Source organism: Caretta caretta, chromosome 4, assembly GCF_965140235.1.
Source record: "Caretta caretta isolate rCarCar2 chromosome 4, rCarCar1.hap1, whole genome shotgun sequence".
NCBI classification, from domain to species: domain Eukaryota; kingdom Metazoa; phylum Chordata; order Testudines; family Cheloniidae; genus Caretta; species Caretta caretta.
In genome coordinates this window covers 46,783,103-46,798,235 of record NC_134209.1, presented here as the reverse complement: position 1 = coordinate 46,798,235, position 15,133 = coordinate 46,783,103, and the positions used below count along the sequence as shown (strand labels likewise).

The 15,133-nt window shown below is 37.8% G+C and overlaps 1 protein-coding gene across 2 annotated transcripts in view; it reads left to right on the top strand.

Moving 5' to 3' along the window:
* NDST4 (N-deacetylase and N-sulfotransferase 4) overlaps positions 1-15,133 on the top strand; it is a 174,611-nt gene that overhangs the window by 136,998 nt on the left and 22,480 nt on the right. For both annotated transcript variants that reach the window (XR_007356276.2, XM_048847159.2), the window contains exons 8-10: positions 7,054-7,236; positions 10,253-10,349; positions 13,254-13,377. Coding sequence is in view for 1 of the 2 variants with exons in the window: in XM_048847159.2 (XP_048703116.2) it covers positions 7,054-7,236; positions 10,253-10,349; positions 13,254-13,377 (404 nt within the window). In the remaining variant the exon portion in view is untranslated. The remainder of the gene's footprint in view (positions 1-7,053; positions 7,237-10,252; positions 10,350-13,253; positions 13,378-15,133) is intronic.

Below are 15,133 nucleotides of genomic sequence, written 5' to 3'. Positions count from 1 at the left end.
TTTTTGTGTCCTAAGCAGTTTGTGCATATGTTGTTTAATTAGCTGGTGGCAACAGATGATTTCCTTTGTTTTCTTTCTCAGCTTTTCCCCGGAGGTGTGTGTGGGAAAGGGCTTGAGGGTACCCCACAGGGAGGAATTCCCAAGTGTGCCTTTCTGGGTTTAAAGATTTTTTTGTTTTTTTTGGAATTGGGTGGTGGCAGCATCTACCCATCCAAGGTCAGAGAGAAGCTGTAACCTTGGGAGTTTAATACAAGCCTGGAGTAGCCAGTATTAATTTTTAGAATCCTTGTGGGCCCTCACCTTCTGCACTCAAAGTGCCAGAGTGGGGAATCAGCCTTGACACCATGTCTACACAACCACTTGTTGGTATAACTTATGTCACTCAAGAGTGTGATAAAACACCACTGAGTGACATAAATTACACCGACAGAAGTGCCGGTGGGCATAGCACTATGTTGGTGGGAGAGCTACTCCTGCCAACATAGCTACTGCTGCTCGTGGAGGTGGTTTTATTATGTTGACAAGACAACTCTCTCCTGCCGGCATAGAACAGCTGTGTTGGTGCCACTGTAAGCTCCCTAGTGTAGACATGGCCTTAGCGAGGAAACATGCAAAAGGGATTTTGGGTGGGGATGAAGGAGAGGGGAAGTTGAAGGGTAGAGTAGGGGAAGGAGAGATTTGGAAGGGGAAGAAGAAAGTAAAAAGAGAATTCTTTACAGCTACACACACCCAGCATTTAATGATCTGCCCTCCTCTTCTTCCATAATTAACTATCAGCCTGAGCTGGCTGGCTGTTGAATGTCAAGGTTAATAAGATATCCAATCAGTATGAATGAACGCTGCTGTCTTGCAAAGCATATGCATTCCAGGTACTGCCCTCACAGCAAATAGCATGAGCATAACATGAGCTTCACAATAAGCAAACGCACAATTGGTTTTATTCAGCATATAGCATTGGTTTTATTCAGTAGTTTTCTGTTCATCTGCATGCATTTAGTACACATTGCTCATTGCAGTTTAATCTTAAGCCCGCTTCTACACTGAACCTGAACCAGATTCCCATAGGAATCTGGGATGTCTTGTGATTTGGGTCTTTTTGCTATGTTTGTGTTGTGCCCATTTTGTGATTCTTGTAAAAATGTCCACTATCCTTTTGCTTGCCAGAATGCTGGCCATCACTTATTAACCAGAGTATTATACCCTGTTCTTCATTATGTAAACTAAACCACACAGTGATGGAGTTATTGACACTACTGTGAGATGTGTACTTGTGTACAGAGAAGGAAACACATGCTGCCTTATTGAGCTCTGTCTTGTCCTATTCTTTCTTAAGCAGTTTCTGAATGCTAGGAGTCCTTTCCTGCTGATCACATGCAGTGCAACAATATTGTGCATCACATCCCTAGCACTGTCATTCCTAGATGCACTTCACAGTATAGAATCATAGAACTGGAAGGGACCTCGAGAGGTCATCTAGTCCAGTGCTCTGTACTCATGACAGAACTAATTATTTAGACAATTCCTGACAGGTGTTTGTCTAACCTGCTCTTAAAAATCTCCAATGATGGAGATTCCACAACCTCCGTAGGCAATTTATTCCAGTGCTTAACTAACCTGACAGGAAGTTTTTCCTATTGTCCAACCGAAACCTCCCTTGCTGAAATTTAAGTCCATTGCTTCTTGTCCTATCCTCAGAGGTTAGGAAAAACAATTTTTCTTCCTCCTCCTTGTAACAACCTTTTATTTACTTGAAAACGATTATCATGTCCCCTTTCAGTCTTCACTTTTCCAGACTAAACAAACCCAATTTTTTCAATCTTCCCTCAGAGGTCATGTTTTCTAGACATTTAATCATTTTTGATGCTCTTCTCTGGACTCTCTCGAATTTGCCCAAATCCTTCCTGAAATGTGGTGCCCAGAACTGGACACAACACTCCAGTTGAGGCCTAATCAAAGTGGAGTAGAGCAGAAGAACTACTTCTCATGTCTTCCTTACAACACTCCTGCTAATACATCCCAGAATGATGTTCGCTGTTTTTGCAACAGCATTACACTATTGATTCATATTTAGCTTGTGGTCCACTATGACCCCGAGATCCCTTTCTGCAGTACTCTTTCCTAGGCAGTCATTTTCCATTTTGTATGTGTGCAGTTGATTATTCCTTCCTAAGTGAAGTACTTTGCATTTGTCCTTATTGAATTTCATCCTATTTACTTCAGACCACTTATCCAGTTTGTCCAGAACATTTTGAATTTTAATCCTATCCTCCAAAGCACTTGCAACCCCTTCCAGCTTGGTATCATCTGCAAACTTTATAGGTGTACTCTGTATGCCATATCTAAACATTGATGAAGATATTGGACAGAGCCAGACCCAGAACTGATCCCTGCAGGACCCCACTCGTTATGTCCTTCCAGCATGACTGTGAACCACTGATAACTACTCTCTGGGAATGGTTTTCCAACCAGTTTTGCACCTACCTTATAGTAGCTCCATCTAAGTTGCATTTCCCTAGTTTATTTATGAGAAGATCATGCGGGACAGTATCAAAAGCTTTACTAAAATCGAGATATACCATTTGTCAAAGAAAGCAATCAGGTTGGTTTGACATGATTTGTTTTTGATAAATCCATGCTAACAGTTACTTTTCACCTTATTATCTTCTGGTTGTTTGCAAATTGATTGCTTAATTATTTGCTCCATTATCTTTCCAGGCACAGAATTTAAGAGCATCATGCCAACTCAGTCATTTTAGCAAGCATTATATTCTCATAGATATAGAAGTACTGTAAGTAAGATGGCTATCCATGCTACACTCAGGAAGGGGTGATATTGTCCTAGTTTATTATCTTTTACTTTGGAAAGAAGCAGCAACTAATGATTTTAAAAACATTCTTTTTCACTTTCAAAGAGGAGAAGAAGATTGCTGGTTGAATAGTAAAATGGGCCTGAGCTGACATGGATCTGAACTTCCCCAAGTTCCCAAAGTTCAGGGATATTCATATCTGGGGTTTTGGTTTGGGCATAGCTCTAAGTAAATTGTTAAGTTACCTGAGCTAAACCTCGGAAAGGTCTCCTGCGCATATATTTCTACAAGAAGCATTTTCACTACATGGAGGAGAGAGGAAGAAAGGATTTACCGACATGCATTTTATTTGCTATTAAATGCCATTGGCAGATGGTGTCTGGCACTCATCAGAAACAAGAGACGCTTCATAGAGGAAATTATATTCTCTAATATTTCCTATAAATGTTTTCATTTTATCATGTTTAAATAGTTCATAGGAAGCACTTGTCACATCTTTTTATGGGATAAATTCAAGAACAAAGAGTCTTTTCTTTTTTTAAAAAAAGTAAAGTGAGTACACAAATAAAAAAAGATTCTTCTGAAATTGTCCACTATCCTTATGCTTGCCAGAATGCTGGCCATCACTATTATTAACCAGTGTATTGTAACCTGTGCTTCATTATGTAAACCGAACCACACAGTGGTGGAGTTATTGACAATACTATGAGATGTGTACTTGTGTACAGAGAAGGAAACACATGCTGCCTTAAATGGCCCAGAATATCAGGGTTGTTACATGTGTATAGTGTTGAGCACTGGAAATATTAATGTATACTCTAGTTATATCAAATTATGCTAAATTATAAGGTGCATAAACATTGAAATTAGCAGTCTAAGCATAGTCCAATTGATTTTAAAAACTCTTGTACGGTTCCCAATCTTTGCTCAGAGGAGGCTCAGAACAGAATAAAAGTGAAGAATGGATTATCTTTTTGTGGAATAAAGTGGGCACAGTGCAAATGCACTGGAGATAAGCCCTGAGAGACATTTTCTTAAATTCCATCCATCTTCACCTCATAAAAGTACTCAAAGCCTTATAAATAATTTAAAAAACTAATGGACGTGGTTTTTAAACAATGTGAGGCTGTTTTTAAAGAAGCGGGTCATGAGCAGATCTGCAAGAGTGGAAATGGAAAATGCACTGCTTCTATGCTATGGTTACCTTGAGAGGTAGAAAGGCATGGTGCGGTGTGTGAGTGCAGCCTTCCTCAGTACCACTGCTCTGTTAGGGCTCAAGCCTGAGCACTTTGACCTTGCTATAGCAATGCACTTAAGTATGTGCTTAACTTTAAGCAAGCAGGTAGTCCCACTCACTTTCTTTGCGGGATGAAGGCCAGAAGGCTCTTGCAACTTGCAGGAATGAGCCATATAGGTTAGTAGTAAAGACATAGTGCCTAATGACATCACAGTAAACCTGTGTCCCCATTGTTACAGAAACAAACACTCTTTCATTGTAGATACATAGATAGATAGATAGATAGATATGTGTATATATATAGATAGATATTTAGATCAGCATTCTAGGGAATCTGATCTTTAATGTGCTGAACCATCCCTTATCAGTTCATTACTCACCAACTCATACTTTTATGCAGGTTCTCACTCAGTCTTAGGTATGATGCTATAGCCCTCTTTAGCAGCATATAGTTTATTGCAGCATTTAACTGGCACTTCAATGAAGGGCAGACATCCCCCCAGAAACATGGCTGCTACTGTTTTGGAGCCTCATATTGCAATGCACACTTCTAGGGGATGCTGGAGTCACTGTCTTTGAATGGATCTGTGATCTGAAAAAGACACATTGTGATGATAAATTCACAGCTGTGTGATGCATAAGACTGTGATAAAGGTAAATGTCTCACTGGCTAAGGCTGTCATATCCTTGTCAATAATGACCAGTAAATGCACAAGTCTGACCGTGTTCTTTATTTTTAATTTCCATTCTGACATAACATTAAGAGGATAGAGTAAAATGCTAATTTCCAGGCAGTACAATTCGTAGAGATCACTCCCTGGAAGTTTAAAAATAATTCTGTCTCCAACCTTCTGCCTCATAATAACACCATCTAACACTCAGTATAATTACCACAACACACATGAGCTATTTCTTAATTGCAGGGATGACATTGGCTATCTTTTGCTTATTGAGATCAGATGCATTTTACTTCCTGTTAACCTCAGAGCAATTCCACTGGAAATATACATAAACATATGGAAAGCAGTTACCGCTATATTTCTTGATAGCTGTATAATTAATTTCTATTGACAATGTACTTACTATTACTAAGTCTAATCCAATCACTATAAGTAGGTAAGTAGCAAATCCAGAATAGATAGCTTCCCCACAGAGCTAAATAATGAACTTTTAGAGAGATACTAATGCCTCTCCATAGGTGAAATTTAATTGGATAGCTTTATATGTAGTGCTATGAACTATGTTTTTCACATTGTTCATACCAGTTCCTTCATCACCGAGCCTGAGATGGTGATCTGCAAAGCAGATCTGTAAAGGAGAAACAAAATAAGACTACTAAAAAGACAGGAGTCATATTACCTTCAAGGAGAAATTATGTCTGGAATCTAAAATTTCCAGCTTGCTATCATGCAAATTTAAACAAAAACATCTTCATTTGAGGTAAAGAACACTTTTATGCAGTCTTTCAAGTCTTCTCTGTAAACAGAAGTTTGTTTTTTAAAGCAAAAATAGAGATGATCAAATTCAAATAAACAAGAATGTCTTGTGATATCAGCAAAAGTGGAACAAGTAAAAATGAGTTTTATGGCATCACAAAACCATCACAGCAATTTTTCAATCTGTAAAAGAATACCAGGACTGGAACTGTTAGTGTTCTTAAATCAAGTAAGGAAGTCAGGAGGGAGGAAAGGATGCTCTGTGGTAAGGCAATAGAGCCTTCTTTTCTCAGCCACCAGTTTGAATCCAATCTGTATCCAGTCTTGTTGATACAGGCTGAGAGTTGATACAGGCTCCTGGCTGTATGTCGGTGAAAGTTATACGAAATGCTGGGATCAATCCAGTTCTTAGGGAGGCTAAGGCTACTTCAAACAGCACTATTAAAATTAGCACTAGTCAGCACCACTGTTCGCAGTTTAAGCTGCAGAGATGGAATGAGCATGTAGATTTAAATCTCACCAAATGAGGGTAAATCCATCCTCATCATCGTATCCACTCATTAAACTCCACACCTGAACATAGTCATTATATGAACAACATACCCTGATATCTCAATGTCTGTACTTTGACCTGTTAACCTTTTACGCCCAGATGGGGATATTGCAGATTATGTATTCCTTACACCATCCAATCCTAAACCGAACTTCACACCACTTGGTAATCTGTACATTATTCTCTGATAACCAGAAACTTCTACGCTTAAACTCTGTACCATTTTCTTTTTATTTTAACGTCATCTTAATAAAATTCTTGAACTTTCCCTTTTGAAGTGGCCATATTGGAAAGGGGTTAATCTGTACTGGTGAGGAATTGGTTATTCCTGTAGCCCAGAATGTATGGTCTCTATGAGATAAATGATCCCAGTCTTCTCTAAGATTTTTCTGGAACTTCTCACAAACACAAAATTTAGGTGAGGAGGGGAAATTTAAGTGCTTTCTGAGGAAACCTACACTGCATTTGAAAGCATCAGACCTGGCTCAAGCTATCAGCACCTTCACGAGGAATAAATTCACTTCATAGTTTCTTGGGGTGAAAAATAGGAGTGCAATGAATTGTGGAAGTATTAGGAACCTATGAATATTAAAGCAGACAAGACAATTGAGGAAGGTCAGAAAAAATAGACTTCTTCTAGGCATACTGTTTGAGAGAGGTCGGATTAAAATCAACAGAGAAAATGGGGTGCAGGACTGTTTGGTTTGTTTCTAAACTTTGAAACAAGAGAGGGGAAAATGTCTAAATGTATCATTTTAATGTCCGTTCATGGGGAAGTTGATGAAGGAACAAATCGAAAGGGATGCTACAGATGCAGATGAAGTTGGGGGCTGTAAAACTTTCAAAGAGGCATGCCTCCCAGTTAGAGTGTGAATGTGCAAACTAATTGCACAGCTAGTTTAGAATTTTTTTTTAATTATTACAGGAAATTGCAAGACTCAATCTTCCAAATACAGCTACTGCCATCTATTGATGTCCTGCTGTTGTAAGTTTTATAAAACACTTTTGTTTACCTTTCAGATCAGCATCTTCATGACCCATTTGTCCAACTACGGGAATGACCGCCTGGGGTTATACACCTTTTTGAATCTGGCCAACTTTGTTAAGAACTGGACTAACCTAAAACTACAGACTCTGCCTCCAGTTCAACTGGCTTACAAGTACTTTGAACTCTTCCCTGAGCAAAAGGACCCTCTCTGGCAGGTAATATAACATACCTGTCAATAGTCCCACTGATAATTCTTCTATTACAATGCACTTCTAAAATCTTTTGCAAAAAGACACATTAAAAATGAAGATATTTTATTTTGTTTTAAATGCCTTTTTGGGTTTATTTTATTTTCTTCAAAGACAACAGCTTTGACTGAGAATATATTTGCATATTGGTTAGCTGTGATCTGCACAGATAAAGCAAGGCACTTGCTTAAACTCAGTCAAATACTAGCCACTTTAAGAGCAGTTGGTTGCTATTTATCTGAGCTTCCCTTCCCTCTTCCCTCTTGTTTTCCTGACGCATCACATTGTATTAACTTATCTTGATGCACAATCATTAGGATGAAAACAGATGAGTGAAATCTACCACAATGCAGATTCACTGTGTCCATTAATATGGAATCACTAGCATTAAGTTACTGCAGCTATAGCAAGGATTCCCAGAATACAATATCCCCTTCTTTAAAACAGCAAGGAAAAAATCCCATATGGGAGATAGTGATTAGCATAAACAGTTACTTTGAAAATAAAGAAATGCCTTACCCCAACTCAATGATGACTAGTTCCCACCTCCATTTGAAATAAATGCCAATGCTGCCTGTAATGCCAGGATAGCAATTGTCAAATAATTATCACATATTCATGGTTCCTCTCTGATTCAGCACATGATATGCCAAAGCATACTCTGTTACACAAGTGTAAATCCAGAATAACTCAAAGGAAATATGTGCACTTATGGTATAAGAGAACAGAATTTGTTTTTAACTAGTTTTGGCAAGATCTGCAGCTAATGTATAAATTGGCCTAACTTCCATTGATAGAGCTATACTGATTTGCACCAGCTATAAATTTGTCCCATTATATTTAGTTAACTTAATGAATTAACAAATCAGGTCTTCAACAAACCATTACCAGCTTATGCAAAGATAACATCAGTGTAATAACTCTTGAAAGAATAATCAACTCTTACTTTTTTCTTCGGATTTTCTGTTCACACATTTTTATTTTGCATTAACATGTAGTAGAATGTTAGTGTTGAATAATATCCTAAATTTCTCTTTTTTTCCTGTCTTTTGGATTATTATGTAAATTTAAATTGTCACTAACTACTATATATTTGAAACTTCTTTGTCACCTAATAAGTAATATGAATAGCTGGAAGGCATAATAGTAATAGGTAATTTTAACCATAAATGGAAATTTGTTTGTTAATACTTAATTTTTATTCCTTTTAAATCTAAAACGAACTTAGGCCTCAATCATGCAAAGCCGTTAGGCGAGTGCTTTAATTTTAGGCACATGAATAGTCTTATTGACTCATTTACTTGATCAGCACCATAGTGATTGTGAACTGTGTCACACTGGCAGAACTAAGGAATAGTGTCCTCTACAGATAGAGTACAAGAAGGAGCTGTGCCAGCTTCTCCAGACTGCTGTACATCTGCCTTGACTTAGAGAGATTTCCTATAGGGATGAGAAGGTAGTTCAGGCACTATGCCTCAGAGAAGAGACTGTCAACAAGACTTTTAATTATGCTGTGACTAGCTGTATTATATGGAACTGAATTATAACCAGCAACTCATGTTGTAAACTATACCATACAGAATTGTATCGTGGTGACTTTCAGTCACTAGAAGAGCTGACTAATGTGGAGCAAACAACTTGATCAATTAATTTAGCTTTATTTTATGCCCCATGGAATATCTGCAAGCAGATTTTACTTCAAATTTATTAGACTAATATTTTTAGATTTTTTGAAAAATGAGAAATAGTTCAATTTAAAAAAAAATGGAAAAATGAAAATGGGCTGTGGGGTGGGCGGGGAGTAAAAGGGAAAAAAAAGTAGGTTCTGGATTAAGACTTTAGAAGTAACAAATTTAAGAATGAAAGAGTATTCTCCCCCAGTTTTCCATTTCGAAACTTTTGTGTTTGAAAAATGCTAAACAGCTGTAATAACTTAAAATTTGGGGACGTATCTTTTATCAGGTGTAAATGAATTTATTTTAACTGAGCTACACTTATTTATGCCAGCTAAGGAGTTGGCCCTGATATTTTATGGATTAATAGTGAATCTTCTAATTTGAGCTGTGTGTAGTTGTGATAGGTCAGGTAATTCTCCTGGTGTGCCTATTCCTGACTGTAAGCAGTATGTAAGGTTTCCAGCAGAAATACTGAAATTCACTTCACACTTTACTTCTGTGAACATTTGTATCATGTCAATAAAATAACCTCCCACCTTAGTTTTCAAATGCTTATTTACAATGGGGGAAATTACATTTATCTATCTAGATCAGTCCATCTGTCTATCCATTTACGGAGTGCCAATCACATTTATACCTTATGTAAATGAATATTCTGAGTTCCCTTATTGCATTCTGTATTTCAGTTGCCATTGTAACAACATTATGCTTATTTTGGGGCCCTTATTCTGAGAGAAGCTGGACACCTGAAGTGATATTCTAGCTCAACCAGAAGTTATGGGCTTGATGCAGGAACCATTTGGCAAAATTTTCTGGCCTGTTAAGCAGAAGATCAGACTAGATAATCATCATGTTCTTTTCTGGGCTTAAAAATCGATGAATCTATAAACATAGAAGTCCCATGCACGTAACACATAGGGAGAAAGAAGGAAATGTTATAGCCTCACAAAATTTTCATTTTGACACTGATCCTGCAAAATGTATACAATTGCTCAACTTTACTGATTTCATTGGGATTACTCTAGGTCTTAATCCCACAACATATGGAACACTCTGATCCCGATGTGCCAAAACACCTAAGCATGTGCCTAGAATTCTTACTTGATTGGTTGGTTAGGGCCAGAGTGCTTAGTTCCTTGCAGAACTGAATTCCTGGGGTGAAATTTGAAAAGTGTTACCACTGACTTTAACCATGCTAGAATTTCACCCCAGTGCATAAAATTAAGTATGTGTGTAAATCTCTACTGCATCAGGGCATTTGAAATTTTCTCCAGAGCAGCAGAAATAATTCTTCTTTTCCCCCTCAGAATCCATGTGACGATAAACGTCATAGGGATATCTGGTCCAGAGATAAAACTTGTTACCATCTTCCAAAATTTCTTGTGATTGGACCTCAGAAAACAGGTGAGAAATGGTGAATTGCAATGACTTGAACAGAGGGTGTGATTCTAAGCATATTGTAGCCCACTTTTTGGTGTTGTATATATTTATTTTGGAATAATGCGTGATAGAGTAAATTCAAATGTAAAGAGGTAATAGAAACCGATAGCTGCTGTTAACTCTTCCATTGCTTATGGGGAGAAAGTGGCTTGGATAAAATAGGAACTCTCTTTCCGAACCATCAGCACTTTTAGAACCAAGCCCAGGTTGTTATCACAGTACTCCGACCAGATGTATTGTTATATCTCACAAAAATGCCTATTCTCATGGGAATTCCAGTTGATTTTGCAGAATCAAGAGGCTTGTATAGTTTTGTTAATACCTTTCTTTGAAATGGAAAGGCTCCTGAGGTCAAAATAGCAACACTTTGCAGTTATACTCCTTCCTATTAAACTAAAGGAATACTTTTTCCCTGGTAATTATGGAATTGGTTATGTTGGTGATAACTTTTGGGTGGGAGCAGTTAGCCTCATTACAAGGGAGGAGGCACATCAAAATACTAAGCTATGTTTCAGATGCTGTTCCCATGCTTTATTCCAATGCAATTTTCAGAACACAGGGTCAAATTCACGCCCCCCTGCATAGGGTCAGCACAAGACTTGTGCCCTATTTTAAAATGGGATTTCAGTAGCACTCAGCTTCTGTACTTGCACTCTATGAATTAAATTCTCCCCATGTACAGAGAAGGTGCAGCATTTCATTCCACCACAATGAAAACAATGCAGTTAGAAAAACTAGAAACCAAATATAGCCAATTACCAGAACTCAGTATATACCAGTGTAAGGAATAATTTTGTCCTGATTACTTTCTCTGGAGTTGAAGGATAATAAGAGTTAAAGCATTTCAGTCATGATGTTTTCACTTAAATTATTTTATATTTTCTACAGTTGATACCTACCTCCTTTGTAAAGTGTTTTGAGATCTAAAGATGAATAGCACTATATAACAGCTAGGTATTTATATGGATCTCATGTAATCATTTTTCCCCAGAAACTGATTTAAGTTTTGTGTCAATGTGTTCTGCATTTAGCAGACATGTAATATGGAAGTAGTCAGAAAGTAGAGCAAACATTCACAACAAACACCCATTTTATTATGCTGTGAGACACAAAGATAAGATAACTATTAAGAGCTCTGACCAAATACCTTCACAATGTTTGCAATCCTAATAAGAGTATTTATCACCTATATAGTCCCTTTCATTTGGGGATTTCAAAGTGCTTTACAAACTTTAAGCCCAACAAACACCTCTGTGGGATAGTATCTTACCGAAGGTGGAAGCCCAGGCAAAGAGAAGTTGCCCAAGGTTACATAGACTACATCTACATGTATGTGTGTGTAGAGTACAGACATGGCACCTCCCCAGAGTATGGGTATAAATAGCAGTGTAGACAGTGAGGCACTGCTTAGATGGATAAAGACATGCAGAACTTTAGGGTATATACCCTACACAGCTCTCTACACACACCCATCTACACTGCTGCTTTTAATAGTGTAGTGTCCTGCTGCCACCCCCTGGCCAGAGCCATTCACTGCCATATGTAGCTACACACCACAGTGTGGATGCGGCCTGTTTTTCACTGCTGCGTGGAGCTATACATACCCTACGTGCCACTGACAATGTAGACAGGCTAGGATGAGTCAGTGATAGAGTCACTGATACACTGATTGCTGTTGCTCTCAGCATTAGGCATTATCTTGAGAACATACCTTTAAATTCCTGTTCTCTTTTAAAAAACAAAATATATATATATATATTTCTCAACCAAGTCACCTTAAATCTCAACCTGGAGGTAAGATGTGAAAAAATCTTTAAAAAGATAGCCGTTTTAAATGGTGTATAATCAATTAATAGAAAGTTTAAAAAGACATTCTGCTGCAAGCTCAGGTGACACCACACTTTTCATTTCCAGTGGCAAAATAGCGAGTATGAAACTATCTTTCTTAGTGATTCCTGCAAACAGGACATCCCAGCTACTTATGAATTTAAGCCTGGTCTAACTCTGTAAGCATCTACATTAAAATGTAGCTCCAATCGATGTAATTTGCCCACTATGCTGACTTAATATCTCCACCTCCGCAAGAGGCGTACTGCTTAGGTCAACGTAGTTAAGTCAACGCAGTGTCAGCATAGACACTGTGCTGCTTACATTGGCTGCTGCTGCCTTTCAGAAGCTGTCCCACAATGCCCCACACTGATAGTTAAATTGGTGCTCCTGGTGAGGATGAACACCGTCGACACAAAGAGCATAGTGTGGACATGCAGAAGCGACTTAATTAGTGTAGTGGCTGTACATCAATGTAACTTTGGACTTCTTAATTTTGTAGTGTAGACTTGCCCTTAGTCTAGTTTGGTGGGAAATAATGTTATCACTTAAGCAGAGGATATGTAACATCTAGCAATCCAGAGGAGATAAACAGATATTGACAAAGACTGAAAGAAATGAAAACAGTCCTACAATAATTATTTATGAAAAGCTGTACGAAACATGCTTTGTTTTAACATGAAATATGTTGCAAAATTTAGGGCCAGTTTCTGCCATTGTATGCACAAATATGGCTTCCTCTGACGTGAATAGAAACCTCACGCCTGCATCAGAGCAGAATTAGGACTCTTGAGAATGAAAGAGTTAATGACCACAGAACAAATAAACTTACATGTATTATCTCTTCATGTTTAAAACTCCAGCATGCTAACACATCCTTTCATTAATAAGAATGTATCTTATAAAAAAAAACTTTTTAAATTTTCCTCTTCATTTGTGCATATTTATTCAGAAATACTTGCTTAAATTTAAAAGCTTTAGATGTATCCTACCCTTCCTATGTCAAATAATCCTGTGTCTTGGGTTTTTTTCTCCTTTTAGGAACAACAGCACTTTATTTATTTCTCCTTATGCATCCTTCTATCATCAGTAATCTCCCTAATCCAAAAACTTTTGAAGAAGTTCAGTTCTTCAATGGAAACAACTATCACAAGGGAATTGATTGGTAAGAAGACTAACAGAAAAAAAAGTCTCTTATTAACACATGCTAAATCACAATGGAACAATTGTAGAAGTATATGTGACACCCACATAATTACCAGATGAATTTCCTATGTCTGGCACTATCAGAGTGAATTAGAAACTAATTCATAATGATGGGACACTTAATCAAGTGTTGCCCTTAATTTTATTTAGATGTTACAGTAACTGTCATAGTTTCTAGTAAACTAATACAATAGAGAACCCAATTCTGACGCCTTCTCCCCATGCTGTGTTATACCTTACTCTGCAATTTCATCATAATCATATTCATTTTAATAGATCGTACCGCCCTTTCTCAGATTGTACTACTCGTAAAGCAGGGTCTTATTCTAAATGTGGCATAATCTAGCCATCGAGACTGCTTGTGGAGTAAATTACTATTCAGCATAACAAAACGTGGCAGAATTGAGCCATTAATAAGGAACTTTAGATTGTCATTCCCCTCAGACTCATTAACATGGGTTTTTAAATCTTTAAAGAAATTATTTTGTAACGATTCATGTACCAAAAGGTACTAGCTGTCGTCACACTTATAGTAAAGCTAATATGAAGGAAGAACATTGCGAAATATATGTATTTTAAAAGGCTAATCTTGAATTGTTTAAATCATACAAAACTGTAATATGCTGCAATGAAGAATAGAAACAGAACTACACAATATATTTTTAAAAAATCACTGAGAACAACATTATCACAGTGGCTACACTTAGTTTAAGAGAAATACTGAATTACTAGGTTAAAAATGTTGCGAAAACCCAGGAGACGGAAACGCTTCATTGTATATTTTTTCATACTACATAATGAAGCATGTCTCATATTGCTATTGATATTACCAGCGTTCAGATGCCTTTTATTAGCCTGAATTTCATTGCAAGATACATGTCTATTTTTGTAGTTTTTGTTTATGTCTGAGACATGTAGAGATTGTATCATAACAAAAGGTGAGGGAGGTTGCAGATTTATTTTGTTAATCCCAACATACATCTGGATGCATGGCCTATATCCATGGAAGCATTCAAATAATATATGGGATAATGAACCTATAGTGACATTGCAAGAACAAGAAGCAGAAGATAATTCTATATTGACTTTGTTTCTAAAACATCCATCTTGCTCTGCACAATACAAAGGACCAGCCCTTCAGCTGATGTAAATCAGTACAGCTCCATTGGCTGGCCCACAATCGGCAAATTAGATTAGAAGTGCAAAAACAAACATATCACAATTTATACCATGTTTTTCCATCTACAGCATTTTTATGTCTGCGATGAGATTATAATCCCTATTTTGGCCTTTACACCAGGTAAAGGGACTGTAGTAGGGCTAGGGTCTTTAAAAGGCACGGTTCCAGCCAGGATAGAATTTCTCCAGCATAGCCACTGAGGCACGCAGGCTGGCATAGGGAGCATTCTGGGACTGAAGCATGTAGCACTGCTTGGATTCAGGAAGCACTGCTGCTGTAGCTGTAACGCAAGCAGCCTCCCCCAACTGCCCCTCCTCCTTCCCCAAAACCGTCTAATTTATGCCAGGGACCACTCCATTCCTCAGAGCAGTGCAGAACTGGGAGGATGCAAAAGTGGCTTAAAGCCACATTCTCCTCTCCTCCCACTGGGCAGCAGGTTCTTTGGAACACCTACTAGAAGCACAGTCTAGAATCTCACTTCACATCTTTAATCTGTACACACTTTGACTTCAGATTAGGAACGCTTAGATGTGAA